The sequence below is a fragment of the Rana temporaria genome, chromosome 1 (genome assembly GCF_905171775.1).
Source record: "Rana temporaria chromosome 1, aRanTem1.1, whole genome shotgun sequence".
Taxonomy (NCBI): Eukaryota; Metazoa; Chordata; class Amphibia; order Anura; family Ranidae; genus Rana; species Rana temporaria.
This window is the reverse complement of record NC_053489.1, coordinates 262,829,116-262,851,120: the sequence shown is the minus strand read 5'-3', so window position 1 is coordinate 262,851,120 and position 22,005 is coordinate 262,829,116. Positions and strand designations below refer to the sequence as shown.

The 22,005-nt window shown below is 42.7% G+C and overlaps 1 protein-coding gene across 1 annotated transcript in view; it reads right to left on the bottom strand.

The window, feature by feature from the left end:
• The window catches only part of LOC120941668 (hippocampus abundant transcript 1 protein-like), a 117,206-nt gene that overhangs the window by 47,206 nt on the left and 47,995 nt on the right, over positions 1–22,005 (bottom strand). Inside the window, exons 2-3 of the mRNA XM_040355207.1 lie at positions 15,108–15,203; positions 10,908–10,970 (exon numbers count right to left, since the gene is read on the bottom strand). Of these exons, the coding sequence (XP_040211141.1) occupies positions 10,908–10,970; positions 15,108–15,203 (159 nt within the window). The remainder of the gene's footprint in view (positions 1–10,907; positions 10,971–15,107; positions 15,204–22,005) is intronic.

The window sequence follows — 22,005 nt, the reverse complement described above, 5'->3', positions numbered from 1 at the left end:
AAGCTCCTGAGGAACCAGGAGCACCAGAGTCAAAACTCATTGGGGAAGAGATGGGCCAAGAGGGGAGCACAAAGAGGTACCCACCAGGGAACGGGCCCCAAAGGGCCACTGAAAGAACACAGCCAAGGCTGAACTCTGCTCCCAAACGGTGCTTAAACGTAATTTGAGATCCACACCAAGCTGTAAAAAAAAAACAGCAGGACCCTGGCCATCGAATACGTCCGTGGACGTCACTTCATCTCTTCGCACCAAGAGATGTAGGTCTGCCAGGTGTGACTGTAGATTCTCCTGGAAGAAGACTACCATGCCCTCAACATGGTTGAGATGACCGAGTCAGACAGACCCCGGTCTCTTAAAGTCTGGCTACCAATAGCCATATTGAGTAAGTTAGTGACTGTACAACAGAAGGAAGTATGGAACCTCGAGACAGAAGGACCTCTCGCCCTGGCGACGGCCAGGGTACCTCCGTTATGAAGCGCCCGAAAACGGCGTACCAAGGATGCCAATGTCAATCTGGAGTGATTAGGAACATCGGGATCCCCTCAGCCTCCACTCTATGGAGCACCTGAGCAAGCAACACAAATGGAGGAACGGTATAAGGCCGCTGATACAGACCCCCACAGGGTCACCAGCGCAACTTACGCGTCAGTACCAGAGCACTAGACCTGGTCACTACTTCGACACCCTTGTGGTGGAGACGAGCGGCCAGGAGATCCACGAGTGGAAAAAAAAAACCAAGGCGAGCCCGAGCCGTGTAACGACACAGATCTTCCTGGGCTTGAACCCAGAGGCAACTGCCTGCAGGGCAGGCAGTCTACCGCTGAGGCATAATCTCGCCTGCCCTGTGAGACTCACTTCCTGCAAGGGAGCCGAAACACCCCCGGGCACAGAAAACCAGTCACCCTGGTCCAGCATCAGGTGACTCCAGTAGTCCGCCTGGCATACCCATGGTAGACCGAAGCCACGGTCGTGGCGTTGTTGTCTAGTACCTTGCAACCGCCTCGAACACGAGGAGAATCAAAGCCTGATCATGGGACAAAGAACGGTAGACAGGGTCCACAGCACCCAGGCGGCCTCCTACCTAGGTACTAACCAGGCCCGACCCTGGGCAGCCACCAAGATCAGAAGAGAGCAGGCACATTCAGGAAGTTGTGGCCGTAGGTCCATGCAAATCCAGCGACTCTGGGCCGACTGGACCCCCCCCAGGGGTCCCCACAATCCGTGAGGCCTGCATCCGTCGTAAACAACGACCACTGGAAGGAAGGAACAACTTCCCGGGCCGAAGATCCAGGGATCTCCGTCCCAACTCAGAAGACTCCGACTAAGTGGCGCACCTGAATCTGCCGATTACAGAGACAAGAAATTTCTTACCACCTGGACAGTATTTCCTGGAAAGCCCAAGTGTGGAACTGGGCATACAGTACCGCCTCGAAGAAGGCTACCCATAGGTCCCGGACCAGCATGCACCTGGAGAGAAGACCGATAGCGTGATGCTAATACCCTCACTGCAGACTGAAGAGTCTGCAATTTCTCCAGGGGAAGAAGGACCTTCGCTCCCTTTGAGTCGGACTCAGGACCGGCTCCAAATGTTTAGCACCCACCCGAGACTTCGGGGGGTCTGAATGGCTATAAACAGCTCCATTAGGTCTGAGACAGAAGCTGCCCTCAGAAGAAGGTCGTTCAAGAAGCCCACGAGGCAAAACCTCACTGTCCCAACAAAGTTAGGATAATTGCGAGCTCCTAGGTGAAAACCCTCAGTGCCAACACCAGATCAAGAGGGAGGGCCACAGACTGACAGAAGCCCTCCCCCATCATGGAGCACAGAAAATTCTGTGACATGTGCAAAACGGGACATGCATGTATGCGTCCCTGCGGGACTTACAAGTCCCACACTGTTCTCAGGCAGACCAACAAGCCGGGCGAGGAATAAACAAGAAAAGAACTCCAAGGCCGAGAAGCGGTATTCTGAGCATCCCAATGGCAATCCCATTGACTGGGAAGCACTGGCTGCAACAGACACAGCTTCTATGGTGACACAACTTGGATGTGTTTGAGCCTATGGGACACCTGCCTTAGACCGGCCGGACGAGTCACAAGCGATCAACAATGCACAGATATTCCAAACTGCCCTCACATCTTGTTCTATGGATAGGCGTAAACCCTATCTAGGACTCTGAAGAGACCACCTCGCAGACCCATTAGTCAGAGAGCAGGGAGATTCACTGAATTGTGAACCTGTAAGCCGCCCCCCCCACCTAGAGCAGGGAGGGAAGACGACTGCATAGGGCGATTACGCACCCAGGGACAATTTAGTCCCCCAGCTGAGCCCTTGTCGGCCCCCGTAATAATACATACACAAAGTTTGTATGTATATTATGGAAGTGTATGCACACATGTCTTTGGAGGGTGGGAGGAAACCGGAGTACCCGGAGGAAACCCACGCAGACACAGAGAGCGACAAAGTAAGCTCCAGCTAGATTGGTGTCAGTGTCCGGAATTCGGAACGATGACTCTTGCTGACAAGTAATGAAATTAACCACTACACCACCGCGTACCATCTCTGAAACAGAAGCCCTGGATAACAAGGACGCAGCATTCAAAGAAGCATCACAGACCTATATGAGGCCCTGGACCAACAGGTCCGCTAGCCTAATATCCTTGGTACAGAGACGGTGCTCTTCCACTGTCTGGTGCAAAATGCTCACTCAGAAATCGACTGAGACTCCAGAGTAGTAGCCACAATAGGCCGCAAGACGGACCCCAGCATGGTAAACATGACAAGGGCCAGTACCTCGGATCTTCTAACAGCCAGATCCATACAAGCGGGGACTCCCGTAATAGGGAGAGTGGTCAGCTATACATGACACCCGGAGGATCCCCTGAAAGGGTTCTCCTCAAAAGGGCACTGAACCGCCAGGCGGTGAGGGACTACCTCAGCGGCTTTTCTCATTCCGCATCTTAGAAATTATCAAAGAAGGGCAAGAAGGAGTAGATCCAAAAAAAAGACAGAGCCCTCGGCGGAAACACAGCTGCACTATACAGCTTAAGAGAGTCCCTTACAGCAGTGAGAAGCGCACCCATAAATGCCTTATCCTGCTCTTTTTACTACCCAGGTACCTGGTCCATGGCTTCATAGCAGAAAAAACAAAAGTACCCCCCTGAGGGTGGGACTTTAAAAGGTGACACACAAAAAAAAAAAAAAAAAAAAAGTGTCGTATAGACCATAGAAAAAGGATAAAAAACACATATGGTCACAAATTCAATAATACGGAGCATTCCCCAGGGGGTAACGGAGGGAGGGGGCACTCTTTTAACCCCCGCCCATCCGCATTCCGCCCCCAGCCTGGCCCAAAAGTGTCCAGGGCTAACAAAGAAGTCTCTGTGGAGATCCCAGGTGCTAACACCTGCAGCATGTAGGGGAAGGACCAGATACTGACTCCAAATATAAAAGACATTTACATGTGTATGTAATACCTGTCTTAACATAAAAACTGACGCTCCCAGGGCCCTATACAGGGCATCTTACCCACTCGCTGCGCTGACCCGGGGAGTTAACAACTTATCCCAATATAAGTCTGTTAGCATAGCCAGGGGACTCACCTCAGGAGGAGACTGCCCAGCGCTGCCGACCGCTCTCATCACACAGCGTGTGGAGAGGAAAGAAACCATGAAGGAACTGCGGCGTCTGCAGGGACCTGTGTGCGCCGTAGATACAGCACTAGGGGTCAGGACTGCACAAAGATGGCCGCCCGCTGCACATGGCGCGGCTACGACAAAATGGCCGCCAATGGGAGTTTTCAATGTAATTGAAAACCTCCCAAAAAATGGCGCCAGCGTCGGCCAAACGGCGGCAAAACGCCACATTTTAAACAGGGAAAGCCTCCTAGAGCCTTTACAGTGAAAACCCCCACAGGAAAAACCCAGTATCAGACAGTAAAAGGTGCCAGATAACACAGCCCTCTCAGGAAAGCCCCCCCCCCCGGACAGCGTGCCTTAGCAATGCAGCAAGGGAACGGAGCAGGGAAGGGAGGAGTGCTCCTCCACTGTCAGAGCACCTCCGAACCCCAGGAATGCCCAGCCGTACCAACCCACCGAAGTAGGAGGGACTGTACTTACCCGTCCGAGCGAGGACTCGCTGACGCATTCCTGACAGACATACAAACGCAATGGAGGTAGCTGTCGGCCCGGTCCACTGTGAGTGAGGCAACACCACAGCCCAGTCATATGTGGACCTCAGAGCAAAGCTCACGGCCACCTCAGGAGTCATGAGGTACGGCGTGGCAGACCAAGCCTCTTTGCATAGGTGTGTCCACGCTTGCTGGTCGGACTGAGTAGACTACAAGGATCTATAATATCCAGCCTGTCACTCAGCCGACAGTTGAAAAAAGATTCTTCAAGAAAAAGTGAAAATAAAATAAAATAAGATAGAATAAAATAAAATTTCTCCTCAGGGCGCTGGGCCCAAAGGGAGCCATACGTCCTTCTCCTTTGCTAGGCAGAACGAAACTGAGGCTGCATGCTGCAGTGAGGAGGGTTATGTCTGGAGGGACCGCCCCCTGGGCGGGGCTGTTCAACTCTGTTAATTTAACATGTATTTAACCATTTAACATGTTTCTGCCTAGTCCTCTCCTGTAAACAGGGAACATAACCCACTTGTCAAGACTTAAGGAGCTGTGTCCGTCCATGGACGATAAGAGAAATGTATATGTTTGCTCATATGCGCGTTTTAGCCATACCGGCAACACAGATTATTTATTTTACTCAAGAATATGCAGCACTGGTTTACACGTCTGTGTGTACAGAGACATTGCAAACAATGGGCTGCATTTTAGATCAGAGAAAAAATAAAAAAAATAAAATCGCTTTACTGAGCTTTTTCAAGCTGCATTGTGCAAGAGGCCCAATAATGGAAATATTTGTACAAAAATATATATATAGCTAGGCTTTACTTTCACATTAAAGGGGTTAACAGAAGAAAAATTCCCCAGTAATGCACTCTTAGCACATAGTTAAAATAATACGATATAGAAATGGTGTGTGCCAAAAACTAAACAGATGTTCAGCACACTTTATCTCATGTGATTTTCCCCAGATAGACAGAGCTAAGAAAAGGAACTTAATAGGTTCATATGAACAAATTCACTGCGCACAGAAAAAATAATTACTAGCTTTAGGCCTCAGAATGGAAACTACTGGTGAAGTCGTAACTCTGTGATACAGCACAGAGATCATGGGCTCTATTTATACGGACAGATGTTCCCTTTTAAAGGCAGACAAATCTGAGTTTATTTCATGGGAAAACACAAACAAATTAACTTAAGAAAATCGCACATTTAGAAACTTGGATGCCAGTAGTTAAAGTCATGACTACCTGTCTGCAGGGACTTGTTCAGGTACAACTTAATAGGTTGCTATTTAACACTACTTTGTTATTGTGTTTATTCAGGTATCAACAAAGGTTTTTTTTTTTATGTTATGCAGTCCGTCTTTCAGTATGCAGTTCAGTGAGCATGAGCACTGTTAATTGGTGTACTAAGAAGTGGTTTTAAAGATTTAAGGTGTTTACCATCATGCATTCTATGCATGAAGGTAAAAAACCTTCTCTGTGCAGCAGCCCCCCCCAACCCCCCCTAAAACTTACCTGAGCCCTATCACGATCCAGCGATGTGCACGAAAACCTCGGCTCTCCGTGGACTCACATTGGCTGAGACAGCAGCCTTGTCAATCACAGCCAGTGAGCCAATGGAAAAAGAGGGGGCGGGGCTGAGCCGCAGTTCTGGGTGTGAATGGACACGCAGAGCAGTGGCTCGGGAGCACGCCTACTTGGGTGCCCCCATTGCAAGCTGCTTGCTCTGGGGGCACTCAGCAGGAGCAAGGAGCACTGGCGGGGGACCAGAGGAGGATCAGGGCTGCTCTGTGCAAAAGCGCTGCAAAGAGCAGGTAAGTATGACATGCTTGTTACAAAAAAAAAAAAAACACACTAATGAAACAAAAAGATGCCACCTTCTTTACTTGTTATGCAGCCTGACTGCAAAACAGAAAGGAAAAAAAAGTGAGGCATTAAATCAGGCTTAAACCTATCAGTTGCTGCTGTATATCAGATTGTTTTCCCTCATTTGTTTCATATGTAATTTAGGCACATTTAAATTTCTACAAACAGATAGAAAAAATCCAACTAATGTAGCATTTCTGTATGTTTTAGGACCTACCTATGCCAGTGTTTTAAGCAATGAATTAAAAGACATTCAATGACCAATGCCATTTTAGTAAAGGGCAAAGGAGTCTTACAAGTAATCGTGTTTTGGTTATGAGGCTATAAGGAACTCTTATATTAGAAATCTTGTGCTCTAGAATGCCAAGAGCTCTTTCTTTGAAGATTGGAATCTCTGTTGTTCAGTTTATTAGATACATTTGGTCTTGCATATATTAAGCCAAACTGAAAATGACATATCACGTGATGTTAACTGGGAAACTACAGTACTTAAAGGTTCATCTTTTATTTTCTAAATAGGTTCCTCTAAGCTAGTGTATTGTTGGTTCACTTACCTTTTCCTTCCATTTCCCTTCTAAATGTTTTTTTTCTGTGTTTGAATTTCTCACTTCCTGTTTCTCCTCAGTAAGCTTTCCACCATCATCTGAGTGGTGGAAAGTCATTTAGAACAGCTTACTGAGAAGGAACAGGAAGTGAGAAATTCAGACAAAGAAAACAAAGAAAAAAAACATTTAGAAGGGAAATGGAAGGAAAAGGTAAGTGAACCAACAATGCACTAGCTTAAAGTAACCTATTTAGAAAATAAAAAACAAACCTTTACAACCCCTATAAAAAGTGGTTGTAACCCTAAATAAAATAAAAAAATACGATTTTGCTCTCTTATAGCAGATTGGACAGCTCTAAAGGAAAAGGAAATCTATAAAGAAATATTACCGTCAGCCCTCTGTCCTATCAATCTATCCATCCTACACTTTATAAAACAATGCCCGTTAATACCTTCTCATCTTTTTTTATGACCGGTGGTCACATGACCTCCGGCAGCTCTCCTCCCCCATCCAAGGGCTAAATACAGCTGGAGAGGATGAGCAGCGAGCACATCGGTCACCTCCCTGGCTGACTTCAGAGAGGGATCACCGCCCCTAGCGCTGTAGCCCGTGACCGGTCATAAAAAATATGAGATTAGGCATTTACAGGCATCATTTTATAAAAAAACATTTACACAGTAAATAGATTGATAGAATAGAGGGGCTGGCAGATATGCAATACCTTACAGCATAGCAAAAATAACCATAGTCCCCTACAACAAAGTCTGGTTTCAATGGAAAATTATAGCACCCACCATTACCCTCCACCTTCCTACACTTCCCTAATAACATTGTCTGTGGAGAGGCCACTTAGATGAGACCATTGAGGGAGGGTAGGATACTCCCCTCTCTTCTCCTTACCATCTTCTTTCTCCCTTCTCTTATCCCTCAACATTTGCTACTATTAGCATATCAATTACAACTGACTGTAGGTCTAACGATTTACATGGTTACCATTACTGTTAAACTTCTTAAAGCGGAACTAAACCCTCCTATCGTCAGTCAAGGAAGCTGCCATCTTGGCCTCTGTTTGATCTTCAACTGCCATGGTGCTGCACATGTGATCAGTCATTACACCAGCCATTTGATGATTTGACAGTTTGGTCAGCAGATTGGCCTCTACAAACTCGGCAGTGCCTAAAAATGGAGAGCAACTGAGCATGTGCAGAGCAGGGTGAGACAAAATATTACTGAATTTTAAACAGTATAGGCACTTATTTTATGTTTTACATAACTATACCTGCAAAAGAGCCAGTCTGAAGTGATCTATCAGAACTAAAGTTCCACTTTAAATAAAAAGGAATTTTACAAATGAAAATAATTTCAATTTCAATTTCAATTACTTTCCAGTTATAAAGCAGACTCATGTCTAACGCATTATAAAACTGAAACCTCTCTCCCATAATGGGATTATGTGAAGGGACTATTAACCACTTGACCACCAGGCCTATTCTGGCACTTCTCTCCTTCATGTGAAAATCACAATTTTTTTGCTAGAAAATTAATCAGAACCCCCAAACATTATATATTTATTTTTAGCAGACATCCTAGGGAATAAAATGGCAGTCATTGCAATACTTTTTGTCACACCGTATTTGCGCAGCGGTCTTACAAGCGCACTTTTTTTGGATAAAAATCACTTTTTTGAATTAAAAAATAAGACAATACATTTTGCCCAATTTTTTTAAATATTGTGAAAGATAATGTTACGCCGAGTAAAATGATACCCAACATGTCACGCTTAAAAATTGCGCCCGCTCGTGGCATGGCGTCAAACTTTTACCCTTAAAAATCTCGATAGGCGGCGTTTAAAAAATTCTACAGGTTGCATTTTTTGAGTTGCAGAGTAGGTCTAGGGCTAGAATTATTGCTCTCACTCTAACGATCGCGGCGATACCTCACTTGTGTGGTTTGAATACCGTTTTCATATGCTGGCACTACTCGCGTATGCGTTTGCTTCTGCGCGCGAGCTCGTCGGGATGGGGCGCTTTAAAAAAAAATTTTTTTGTTTTCTTATTTATTTTTATTTAGTTTTATAATTTTTTACACTGAAATAAAAAAAAAAAAAATTGATCACTTTTATTCCTATTACAAGGAATGTAAACATCCCTTGTAATAGAAAAAAGCATGACAGGTCCTCTTAAATATGAGATCTGGGGTCAAAAAGACCTCAGATCTCATATTTAGACTTAAATGCAAAAAAAATAAAAATGTCATTTTTTTCAAATGACAAAAAAAAAAAAAATGTTTCTTTAAGAGGCTGGGCGGGAGCAGAGCTATGAGGACGGGTGAAGGAGATTTCTCCTTCAGTCCCGTCCCCGCTCAGCTGCCGAACACATCCGATCCCCTCCGCCGCTACCGACGGCTCCGGTAAGCGGCGGAGGGCGCGGGAGAGCGGCGGGAGGGGGGGCCCTCTCCCGCCACCGATAACGGCGATCTCGCGGCGAATCCGCCGCGGAGACCGCCGTTATCGTGTTCACCACCGTCCCCTGAAAAGATGAATATCTCGGTTGTGGCAGCAGCTGCTGCCGTTATCGAGATATTCAACTTTAAAAACAGGACGTCTTTTTGACATGGGGCGGTGGTCAAGTGGTTAAAGACATAATAATAATAATAAAAAAAAAAATAAAATAAAAAGATGCCAGTAGAAGCATCTGTTGATCTAGTTTGATAGTGGTGGTTAGCAAAAAGGGATATACAGTATAATTGCTGCAAACCTGGAATTGTGCAAGAAGCATCTTGTACGCTGCCCCAAGTGATGACAAATTTCAAGCCTAGAAACCAACATACACTTCCCTTAAAACCATTAAAAACAGCAAAATTTGAGCTGAAATCAAAGCCCTAGCCAGATAATGAGTAAAGGAAAAGTCCAGCCTGAGCTCATTTGGCTGGGCTTCTCCTATGGGTCACAGAAGTGCAATTCGTTTTGGACTCCTGTGAGCCGTTTTTATACTTCTCTTTTAAAACAGAGAAGCTAAAATATAAAATGTGATATCAAACGTTTTATCCCATAAACAAAAAAGGAGGTGTAAAAAATGACTCAGTTTAACCAGCATAAGACATTAAAATGGTAGTCTGTAAACAGTACAGCAAGTCATTTTATGATTTTAAATCAAAAAAATAAAATTACTGCTTTTTGGCTGAATCAGGAGTTCTCGTTTAAATATAAAATGTATAGTGACATATTTCTGTCAAACATTTATTTCTTGAGAAGTTTCTTAAAGTCATCAGCATTATTAAAGCCCATTAACCTTACGTAGAGGATACTTGTCAGTAAAATAAATAAGGCAGCACAGAGGCTTAGTGGCTAGCATATATGCCTTGCTGCTGGGTGGCACAGTGGCTTTGTGATTAGCGCTTATGCTTTGCAGTACTGGAACCTTGGGTCAAATCTTTGCCAGGACACTATCTGCCTGGAGTTCACATTTTTTTCCTGTATTCATGTAGGGTTCCCTCCCACGCTCCAAAGACATCATTGGCTCTTGTATAAATTGGCCCCAGTATGTGCACACAAATTGGTTAGGCACACATGTCATCACATTCTGTATGCCAGACCCAGGCCAAGCAATTGGGAGGGTAAAGGAAAAAAATATGGCAGCTGCCAGTGCCAAGCTGTCTTTAAAAGCGATCATCCTAAATCTTTCTTTACAGTTTGGCGTGTTGCTGACAGACATACATTTAAATTGTTCAATCACTAGATCTATGCACTGCACCTATTTTTCTATTCTCATGTATCCTATATGAACTGGCTGCTAATAAGGGGCGTATGCACAGGAAGAATCACTAGACAGTATTATCTTGGAATCGGTGCAAACCAGAATCTCTCAACTGCTCCCTTTGCTATACATTCTTTTAAGCCTAGTACACACGGGCCGAATGTCAGGCGGCATCAGCCGGCTGTTAGGCAGGCTTCTGTCAGACGAGCATGCTGGAAAACCAGCATTCGACCGGCTCATGATCAGCGCTCTGAGCCAATGGACAAGAGCTTTAACAGGAGTGTTCTGGTGGGGGCTGGGCTGTCGGAACACAATAGTTCAGAAGGGGAAATCGCTGCACTAACACTGGATTGTTAGTACAACACAAGCTTTTGGTGCTAGTGTGTATTATGCTTTAGAGAAACGCTCAGAAAATGCAACCTTAAGGAAAGAGAGATTCATGGTGACCTGCTCAAACATTCAAACCAGCACATGTGGATAAAGACCCGATAATCTCTGGTTACCTAGTGATAGAGACCCGGTTTCCTTTAATCCTACATACAACTGAAGCTCAACAGTGAACAGTTTAGCATACATACAGATTGTTGAAACTTGCAAAAACAGAACATTTATTACCTTTACTCCTTGAATGAGACCATTCATTAGAAACGTGTGCTGAGGAAATGTTTCATGCAGCACCTAAGAAAACAGAGACCACACAAGTTTTTAAATCCCATCATTTAAGCAAATATAAATCGGATACATCCTAACCTAAGCCGAGGCAGCGAGAATTTACTAAAAAAAAAAAAAAAAAAAAAAAAAGAAGAAAAAAACAACATTTAATATGTGCTGAAGGTTAAAATTGAAATGAAATTGTTCCTAAAAAAGGAGAATACTCCTTGAAAAGGTTATTTGTAATGGTGGCATTAAAAAAACTTACATTTTTGGAATTTTCACCAATTAAAACTTGCCATGCATGTTTACAATCTGACCAAGACCCTATTTAAACAACTTGAGTGATTTTTCTACAGTTTAAAAATGTCACTTTATTAGATTATGCAATCACATTGTAGGGTGTGTGACACAGCTTCATTTTTAAATATAACATCCAGATTTATTAGGTAACTGCCAGAAAAAGTTTAGAAAAGGAAGCAGCATTTAATAGAATAGTATGAGGTCTCTCATTGGTGGCATGGATACAGATGAGTCAGCTGTGACTGCTGGAATGTAGATTTCACTGGCTAAATGTATACCGTGCAGAAAGCAGTGTGTACTATAGAGTGCGGATATTAGGGGTGAGAAGGATACTGGGGAGTAATCTGTGTGTATTGGATAGCAAATCTCAGAGGTGACCTGGATACTGGTGAGTGTTATGTCCTCACTGGCATTCTGTATCCTTTAGGCCCCCTTTCACACTGAGGCGTATTTCAGGCATTTTAGTGCAAAAAATAGCGCATAAATAACGCCTGAAATAATCCTGCTCCAGCATTCTTAATGTGAAAGCCAGGCTTTCACACTGAGGCGAGGCAATGCGCTGGCGGGAGGGTAAAAAAAATCTCCTGCAAGCAGTATCTTTGGAGCGGTATAGGAGCGGGGTGTTTACCGCTCCTTCTCATTGAAATCAATGGGAAACCGCGGTAATACCTCTACAAAAGGTGCATTGTCTGCAGTATTAACCCTTTTTCGGCCGCTAGCGGGGGTTAAAACCGCACCGCTGGTGGCCGAATATCGCGGTAAATACTATGGTACAGCGTCGCTAAAAATCGCGCCGCTATACCGCCACCGCACCTCCCCTGCCCAGTGTGAAAGGGGCCTTAGAGCAGGCATCTCCAAACTACGGCCCTCCAGCTGTTGCAGAACTACATGTCCCATGAGGCATTGTAAAAGTCAGAAATTCAGACATGACTAGGCATGATGTAAATTGTGGTTCCTGAACAACTGGAGAGCCAGAGTTGCCTTTTCTCTAAAGAAGGGGTCTCCAAATAATCAAAATGGCTGAAATGTACATGAAACCCAGCAACATTTTTCCCGATTCTCAGTCCAATGGCTTTACTACAAAATGTTGCCAATAAGACTTCCCATGTAAAAATCTGTACTGTAGCTGGAACCAATGTTCCACTAGTAGACAAATAAGAGACCACCCAGTACCACATTCATATACTCATCCCAAACTGAACCCCAATTTACATTCAGACTACACATGTAGTACATGTTCAGTTTTTTCCACTAGAATAGGAATGTATAAGCATTAACATTAGGTTCTGCTTGAGTCAGGAGGCAGTAGGAACTACAGATTTAATGAATTTGCTACCCCTTAACACTGCCGGCCTGCTGCTGAAGTCTGAAAAGTTACTTTACTGGAAACCTGTGCTGAAAGAAATACGAGAGCTGGCAATTTCTGGTGTCGATACTGAAAAAGTTATTGCCTTAGAGCAGGCATGCAGTATGGGGTTCAAACTTTCAAGACTTTACTGGTTGCATATTTTTGTTTCACATCCGACTTCATAAATAAACCATGTTCGAAATTACAGCTCCCTGAGATTTTACCTTCAAAAATATTTCAGCATACATTTCTGTTACCATGAACACAGGCCTTGCAAGTAAGAGTCCGATTCTACAACCTCCTTTGATCTGACAAAAACTATGTAGTGTGTGGACAAACATAACTGGATATATAAAAATAGAACGACTAAGAGCTGGGACTTTGAATGAAGCAGGCAGGTGTAAGTAGTTTAAAATGTATTGGGAATCAATGATAAGTTGCATGAGGGTAATCATGAGTAAACAAAGACCAATATACAGTAATTCATTCAAACAAGTGGTTTTGGGGGGTTTATCCTAGGCAATATTGCCTCCAATTATCTTATTTTAATCTCCTTTCTGTGACAGGGTCAAAACTTAGATATTCCTGTTACTATTAATATACTACAGCATTCAGTTTTCCATGTGCATGCTCCTGAAGAGTGGATGAATCTACGAAATGCATAGCGCTATTATATGCCATGTTTTATGTCAACTATATGTTTTACCTTTTGGTGATCACTTGTATTATGTGATTTGTATTATAAAGTAGTAAATTATCACTGTTGAATGTATATTTACTGAATGAATTATATTGGTCTCTTTGTTTACTCATGATTACCCTCATGCAACTTATCATTGATTTCTAATACATTTTAAACTACTTACACCTGCCTGCTTCATTCAAAGTCCCAACCCTAAGTCGTCCTGTTTTTATTTAGATAGGGATGGAGGCAATTGACCTTACCCAGTCACTGCCTCATTTAAAATCCAAACTTTTTCCTTATTCTCCAAAAAATAACTGAAGGAATTTCATAAATGGATCATAATTTTTCAGTAAATTGTACAAGCAGATGATAATGTGTATGGCCAGCTTAAGCCCTTGTATAGTGAAAATATTTTCTTAGTAAGGTTTAAACATTTTTGCAACAGTACAGCATACCCCTAACCCAGGGGTATGCAACTCTCGGTGTACAATATGGCAAAAAATATTTTCAAAGAAATTGAGCGTGCCGGATTTAGAACAAAAAAATGTCAACCTCACACTCTCAATAACAAAAATAAGTAAATGCTGTAAACGACTTGAGTAGTAGTAAGAAATTAACATCCTGCACGCACGCCTCAGATTAGCCCCAATTCATGCACCTTCACACCCAAGATCACTGTCCCCCTGCACATCTGCCACACCTATGTAAGCCCCTGCACATCTGCCCCACCTTGCTCTTCTGTCGCACCACTGTACCACCCTGCTCTTCTGTCCCACCACTGTAAACCCCCCCCCCCCCCTTTTGTTTTTACTTAACTTTTGCTATTACAAGGGGGCTTAAAAGTTTTCTATGTGAACGCATTGTGCAGGCAACAGGTTCTCTTTGAGGAGACATCAGAGGACCTCTAATGTAGCCTCTGCCAAAGCTGATCAAGCACAGACTGTGCCTAATCAGCTTCTTCCCCCCCAGCCAGAGTGGCGAGGTTTTACAGCTCTGAACCTGAAAGTATTTAGAGCCGAGAGCTTCCTGGTTTAGGCTTCGTTCACATGGGGCGTTTAAATCGATGCTCTGTGCAGGGCCATGTTTTACCGGCACATGGTTGCATTAATCTCTGTATCAGCAATCCCACTGCTGTCTATTGGGACGCAAAGGCTAAGGTGTGTTTGGGGCAGTGCACCTACACGGATGTCACATTTGCAACCAGCAGCTGTGTCCAAACTACCGCTGCATCCCAATGGACAGCTATGTGACTGCCAACACAGAGATGCAGGTAACACCACTATCCACAGATTAAAACACCCCCATGAGAACGAGACCTTATACTCTTGGAAGATCAACAAATGGATGTTCACTGATCTCCCGCCATTCTACATCCTGACAAGGAGTTCCTGAGCTTCCCGGATGTACAGCTAAACTCAGGGAATGAGGCATGGGAGAAAGAACGCCATGTTCCCAGCAGTGTAGAAGTAATTAGGGGGCTGTTAGAAAGCCTAGTAGAAAGTTTTCAGTCTGGAGAAAAAGGCAAACAAAATGCTGCAATAGCAGCCAGGGGTTTGTTTACATGCCAGCGTTGACACTTACTATTGGCCCTTTATAATGAAAAGCAGTCCCGCTGGCTGAAAAAAAAATTGTGAAGTAGGTAGGGAGGGGTTGGTAAGTTCTAGCACTCTGAAATCAGAAAATATTAAGCTTTACCTGTCACAACAGCCTGAAATTTGGCAGTGACGGGAAGATTTGGAAGTCTGCACTAGTGCACTTCATACCTGCAGCAATTTAATAATTGAAACACAACATGAGAAGAATAACCCTTATTAATCATTATACTCACAACAAGCATTGGTGTTGTCAAGAGACCCCAGGCAAAAAATTCAAGAAAGATGACCACCACAGCATGATATACACTTGGTTTTCCGAATCCTTGTTGCTGTTGAGAAAAAAAAAAAATATATATATTTTTTAAAACTTTGTATATCTAGAATATGCAGTACTTTCTCAAATTATGTCAGGGAGGTGAGTTAACATGTAAGTTCGCATTTAGCACCAAAAACTGGAACTCTTTCGGCTATTACGCCCAACATAAAATGACAATCCTGTGTTCTGGTACCCGTTTTCCAAATTATAAAAAAAAAAAAATGCATACTTTCTGGTTTCTTGCCTAGGCAAATGATGAGTCTTCAGGAGGGGAGGAGTTAAGCTAAGCACACCCTCCTGCCTGCATGCCAGGGCTCATGGATTCCAGGAAGCACATGATACATGAATCAGTTGCCCTTACTCAAGACAACTACGGCCAGAAATGCTAGGGGATTGTTTTTCAAAGTGAGTTCTCAACAAAATAAAGCATGGAGACATGGATGGATGGATGGATGGATGGATGGATGAGTTTGCTATGAATATTAAAATTAAATATTGTTTTGGGTTTGTAGTGCTCAGATGCAGTGAAGATTTGCTTTAAAAAGAACAATTTAACCACTTAAAGGAACACTAAAGGTTTGTTTTTTATTATCAATTGATTGCTGTTAGCTAGAGAATTTAAATATCACTTGGCTCGTTTTTCCTTTTGACCTCCAAAATACAGTAATCCAGGTTTGAAAATGCCATTTCCTGTCTCTCCTCATCTTGCTTTCCACCAGCATCTGAGCCGTTTTGCATGGTGGAAAGCAGAATGTGCTCACCCCCTCCCTATGACTACAGCCCTGCGTGAAGATGCTCTCTTATCCCTCACAGGCATGGAGGCTAAGCCTTATGGGAACTGTAGTTCCCATTAGGCCGTGATGTAGCAAGAATGAATGCGCACCGCAAACCAGGAAGTCAGTGAGAATAACAATTCAGGAGTGACGGAGGTGAATAAAACAGCTCGATTTCAACAGGTATCAAACTAGTTATAATGCAAAACATTACTTTTTACTTTATCAGCTACTGTCAGACTTTAATTTAAGAGGAAAATATTTTTGTCTTTACAACCCCTTTAAGGATCGCCTCCTGCACATATACAGCGGCAGAATGGCACAAGCACGTACCTGTACGTCCTCTTTAGGTGCCCAGCCGCGGGTTGCGGGTGCGCGCCCGTGACCCGGTCCGAAGCACCGTGACCACGGGACCCGTTCGCCGCCGGAATCCCCTGATCGGTCCCCGGAGCTGAAGAACGGGGAGAGCTGTGTGTAAACACAGCTTCCCCGTTCTTCACTGTGGCGCTGTCATTGATCGTCTGTTCCCTGATATAGGGAAAGGCGATCAATGACGTCACACGTCCAGCCCCGCCCCCCTACAGTTAGAAACACATACGAGGTCACACTTAATCCCTTTCAGCGCCCCCTAATGGTTAACTCCTAAACTGCAATTGTCATTTTCACAGTAAACAATGCATTTTTATAGCATTTTTTGCTTTGAAAAGGACAATGGTCCCAAAAATGTGTCAAAATTGGCCGATGTAGCCGCCATAATGCCACAGTCATGAAAAAAAAAAAAAAAAAAAAAACGCTGATCGCCGCCATTAGTAGTAAAAAAAAAATTATAAATAAAAATGCAATACTCCTATCCCCCATTTTGTATACGCTATACATTTTGCGCAAACCAATCGATAAACGCTTATTGCGATTACCAAAAATACGTACAAGAATACGCATCAGCCTAAACTGAGAAAAAAACTTTTTTTTTTATATATTTTTTTATATATATTCATTATAGCAAAAAGTAAAATATATTGTTGTTTTTTTCAAAATTGTCGCTCTATTTTTGTTTATAGCGCAAAAAATAAAAACCGCAGAGGTGATCAAATACCACCAAGAGAAAGCTCTATTTGTGGGGAAAAAAAAAGGACGCCGATTTTGTTTGGGAACATGACCGTGCAATTGTCAGTAAAAGCGACGCAGTGCCAAATCGCAAAAACTGGCCAGGTCCTTTACCTGCGTAATGGTCCGGGTCTTAAGTGGTTAAAACAATTAAAAATTACAATTCAATACACATTTTGATACTCCTCGCGTGTGTTGATGCCACATGTGTAAGGCTGCATTCACACCTGAGCGTTTTGTAGCCTGAAGCTATAAAACGCTAGAGGGGAAAAAATACATTATTCCCAATGGAGATGGTTCACATCTCCACTCCAAAACGCCTGAAGCTCAAACAAGTTCTGGACCCTTTTCTGTCGCACAAAATCGGGCTGATTTGGGCGTTTTTGACCGTTTGTATTCCCATAGAAACTAATGGAAACGCTCGATTCAAGCGTCTAGCGTGAAAACGGGCGTTTTGTCACTTTGATCTGTTTTGTGAAATAGAACATTTACCCAGGAAGATAAAAAAAAAAAAAAAAATCTACAAACATAGCAACAAATGATGAAAGAGATGATCATTTTTCCTATTGGCTAAAATAAAAAACGACAAAGTTCAAAAACGTCGGACAACACTGTATGTAAATGCACGACAAAACGCTGGAAAAAAAACACCCGAAAACGATACGCTCAGGTGTGAACGCGGCCTAAGACTTTCACAACTACCGATCTAATTTTTGGCTGGACCAAAAGGCACAGGATGGTGCAAATACCTATAAATAAATGACCAGATGTTGTAAAGCAGACAACACGGAGTCCAATTATAAAAATTAGCTTTAACCAATTAACGACCACTGTAGGCAAAGTGAAGTACTGGCACGCCGCTGCCTACTTCTGGGTTTAGAGCGCGAACATGTGCCCCACCCGGCCGGCTCCTGCTGCGATTGTACACAGCGGGTGCCTGTTAGCAAGTCCCAAAACCAATGATTCATGCGTGGAACATGCTCATCGGCTGTGTAGAGTCAAAGCCAAGAGATTAGTGTTGACATTCAACATGGAGCTCTGAACATAGGGAGCGATCTGACGGTTTCTCATGCCTGCAAAGCAGGGATGAGAGATTAGTTAAAATCAGCACACTTTACACACATTACACAGTTAGGCACATTTTTAACTCTTTGATCTCCCCTAGAGGTCAACCCCTATCCAGCCAGTGACCGTGTTTATATTTTTTAGCACTGATCACTGTAATTATGGCAGTCAGTCCCCCCCCCCCCCCAGCGTCAGATTGTCTGCTGCGATATTGTAGTCCCATTGATCATCACCATCAGTAGTATAAACAATTTTTTTTTAAAGTCCTACAAGACATTGCAATGCCAACAGTTACAAGCATGACTCCCAAGTAGAGGCATGATGGGACTTTCGTTTCGTGTAGTTTCGCGACAGCTGGAGGGCCACCAGTTTGAGACCCCTGCTGTAGATGCTATTACTTTCATGCAAACCAAACACTATACACTTATTGGGATTTTTATTTATTTTTTATCAAAAACATGTAGCAAAAATACATTTTTGGCCAAAATTTTTTAAGAAATGTTGTATTTTTTTTTTTTTTTTTACAGAAATTAAAAAATGTTGGTCTTTTTCGTTTATATCACAAAACAAACAAAAAAACAGTGGTGAGCAAATACCGAAAGAAAGCTCTATTTGTGTGAAAAAAAATATATAACATTTTGTTTAGATACAGTGTTGCATGACCTCGAAATCGCCAGTTAAAGTATCATAGTGCCGAAGAGCAAAAAATGGCCTGGTCATGAACGGGGTAAAATCTTACAGAGCTGAAGTGAAGTTAAGAATGTCTCAACATTTGTGCAAGCCTAATGAAATATAGAGATGTTTGCAATATGTTTGTAATAGTTTCTTTGTTACTTTACGCCAGGAGAATATTCAATCCTACTAGAAAAATTGCCATAAGAACTTTTGACCATGGGAGTGAACATTCACCAATTGAAATATTAGGACTGCTAAACGTGACAGCTTTCTCTTGGTTGTCAGGGAGCTGGCACCCTCCAGAGTCCTAACAAACAGTGACTCATCCCTGTTTAGCACATTCATCTATCAGCGGAGGAATCCAAACTGACAAGCGAGTGAAAAAAAACCACGGCGGTAAAAAAAAAAAAAAAAAAAAAAATGGGTATAGATGAGCTAAATTGTCTTGGGTTTGGTTCAAGCAGGGTTCGGTGTAATTCAAATAAAGTTCAGATGTTGAAACTGAACCCTATCAAAATCAATGGGTGCTAAATTTGTCAAATTAAAATCTGTATTTTCTAGATTAATAGGCAAGGTGGGTGGGCAACGTCCTGGCGAATATAAACCAATACAAAAAAAAAAAAAAACTATTTGGCCAGGAGCAGTGATTTTATTTTTTTATAGCACCGACATTTACAAAAGGTAAAGAGTTTTAAATTGCTAGAAAATGTCCACTCCATCCTGACCCCAAAGGTTCCCCAAAATACATAATAGACCCCCAAGTGTCTGTTATATATTGTGGCTGAACACTGGAGGAGTGTTTATTTTTATCCTTTTGTATTAAAGAAGTGAGCAATGCAGTTTAATTTAGTGGCAACTTAAACTATATAAATATTTTTCTTCCTTTGTAAATGTCACTTTTTGCTGTAGCACATCCTATAGCGTTTCCCCCAAAAATGCATACCAGACCATTTGAGCCTGGTATGATTTTAAGAGGGTACCTAATGCAAAGAACAAAAAAAACTCCAAAAAAAACATACCTGACCTTTACGGTCTAGTATGGATTTTAAGGGGGAAGCCACACGCAAAAAAAATATAAAATATGCATGAGGTTCCCCTAAAAACTCTTACCAGATCCTTAGACCAAGCATGCAGTCTGACTGACCCATACATGAACCATACCGGGCCACATGCCCTCATAATGGGGGTGTTCTTTGACAGGGGAGACCTCCTTAGCAAAGCACCTCATCCCCATGTTGATGCATCAAAAATACACCTGTGTTGCATTTGTGATAATTTTTTCGGGTCACAGCCATTATCTGCACTTTTTTTTCAGCACAATGCTGAAAGCCCCATTTACGGCCGATAATTTTCGGCATATGATAAAGTCTAAGAGGTTTAAAACAAATATTTCTCAGGTCAATAGCATGGTAAAACAAATTCTTGGGGAGAAGGGTGACCGCTCCGATAGACCAAAAGAAATCTCTCACCAAAACCAAAACCCTGGGTGCTGGCAATGCAATGGCATGCAAAATGGTTGAAGATGAGGACAGCCGCACTCCAAAAAAGTGTTTCTTTTTAATAAAATAGGTCACAAAACTGACATGTCACAGCAAAAATCAGAAAAACACAGCCAACGCGTTTCACACTGTGATTAATCCTAGCTTTGATTAAGTACTGTATGACAGTGTGAAACGCGTCAGCTGTGTTTTTCTGATTTTTGCTGTGACATGTCAGTTTTGTGACCTATTTTATTAAAAAGAAACGCTTTTTTGGAGTGCGGCTGTCCACATCTTCTTCAACCATTTTGCAAGCTAAAATTCTTAGTTAGAAATGCTGCAGGGAGGATGGAGGACTGAAGGAAAATATATTTTAAGCCTAGAGATCAGCTTTACTGTCCGATGACGTCTCTAAACCCTAAGACAGTGTTGGCGAACCTTGGCACCCAAGAGGTTTTGAAACTACATTCTCCACATGATAGCAAATCTACAATACGTAAAACACTAAACAAGAATGGATTTCATGGGAGGATACCACAGAGGAAGCCACTGCTGTCCAAAAAACATTGCTGTACGTTTACAGTTTGCACAAGAGCACCTGGATGTTCCACAGCAGTACTGGCAAAATATTCTGTGGACAGATGAAACCAAAGTTGAGTTGTTTGGAAGAAAACACACAACACTGTGTGGAGAAAAAAAAAGGCACAGCACAGCAACATCCAAACCTTATCCCAACTGTGAAGTATGGTGGTGGGGGCATCATGGTTTGGGGATGCTTTGCTGCGTCAGGGCCTGGAGGGATTGCTATCATCGAAGGAAAAATAAATTCCCAAGTTTATCAAGACATTTTGCAGGAGAACTTAAGGCCATCTGTCCACCAGCTGAAGCTCAACAGAAGATGGGTGTTGCAACAGGACAACGACCCAAAGCACAGAAGTAAATCAACAACAGAATGGCTTAAACAGAAGAAAATACGCCTTCTGGAGTGGCCCAGTCAGAGTCCTGACCTCAACCCGATTGAGATGCTGTGGCATGACCTCAAGAAAGCGATTCACACCACACATCCCCAAGAATATTGCTGAACTGAAACAGTTCTGTAAAGAGGAATGGTCAAGAATTACTCCCGACCGTTGTGCACGTCTGATCTGCAACTACAGAAAACGTTTGGTTGAAGTTATGCTGCCAAAGGAGGTTCAACCAGTTATTAAATCCAAGGGTTCACATACTTTTCCACCTGCACTGTGAATATTTACATGGTGTGTTCAATAAAAACATGGTAACATTTAATTTGTGTGTTATTAGTTAAAGGAGACTGATTGTCTATTGTTGTGACTTAGATGAAGATCAGATCAAATTTTATGACCAATTTGTGCAGAAATCCATATCATTCCAAAAGGGTTCACATACTTTTTATTGCGACTGTACCTGTTCCCCACCTAGGGAGATCGTTAAGGATGTATATACTTCTTACTGAGGTAAGCGTTCAGAGAGCATTAAGTGGTAGTCAGATTTACTATAGAAGATATTGTTTTGACACAACGTTCACCAGTTATTTCAGCACTTTATTTATTTATTTTACACAGGATATTGTGGACTATTTATTGCTTATTTTGCACAGATGATATATGGACTATTTATATATTTTTATATGATTTAGTTTAGCACACTACTTATGTGATTTTTTACACTAAAGTCGTTTTATTATATGTATATAGAAAGT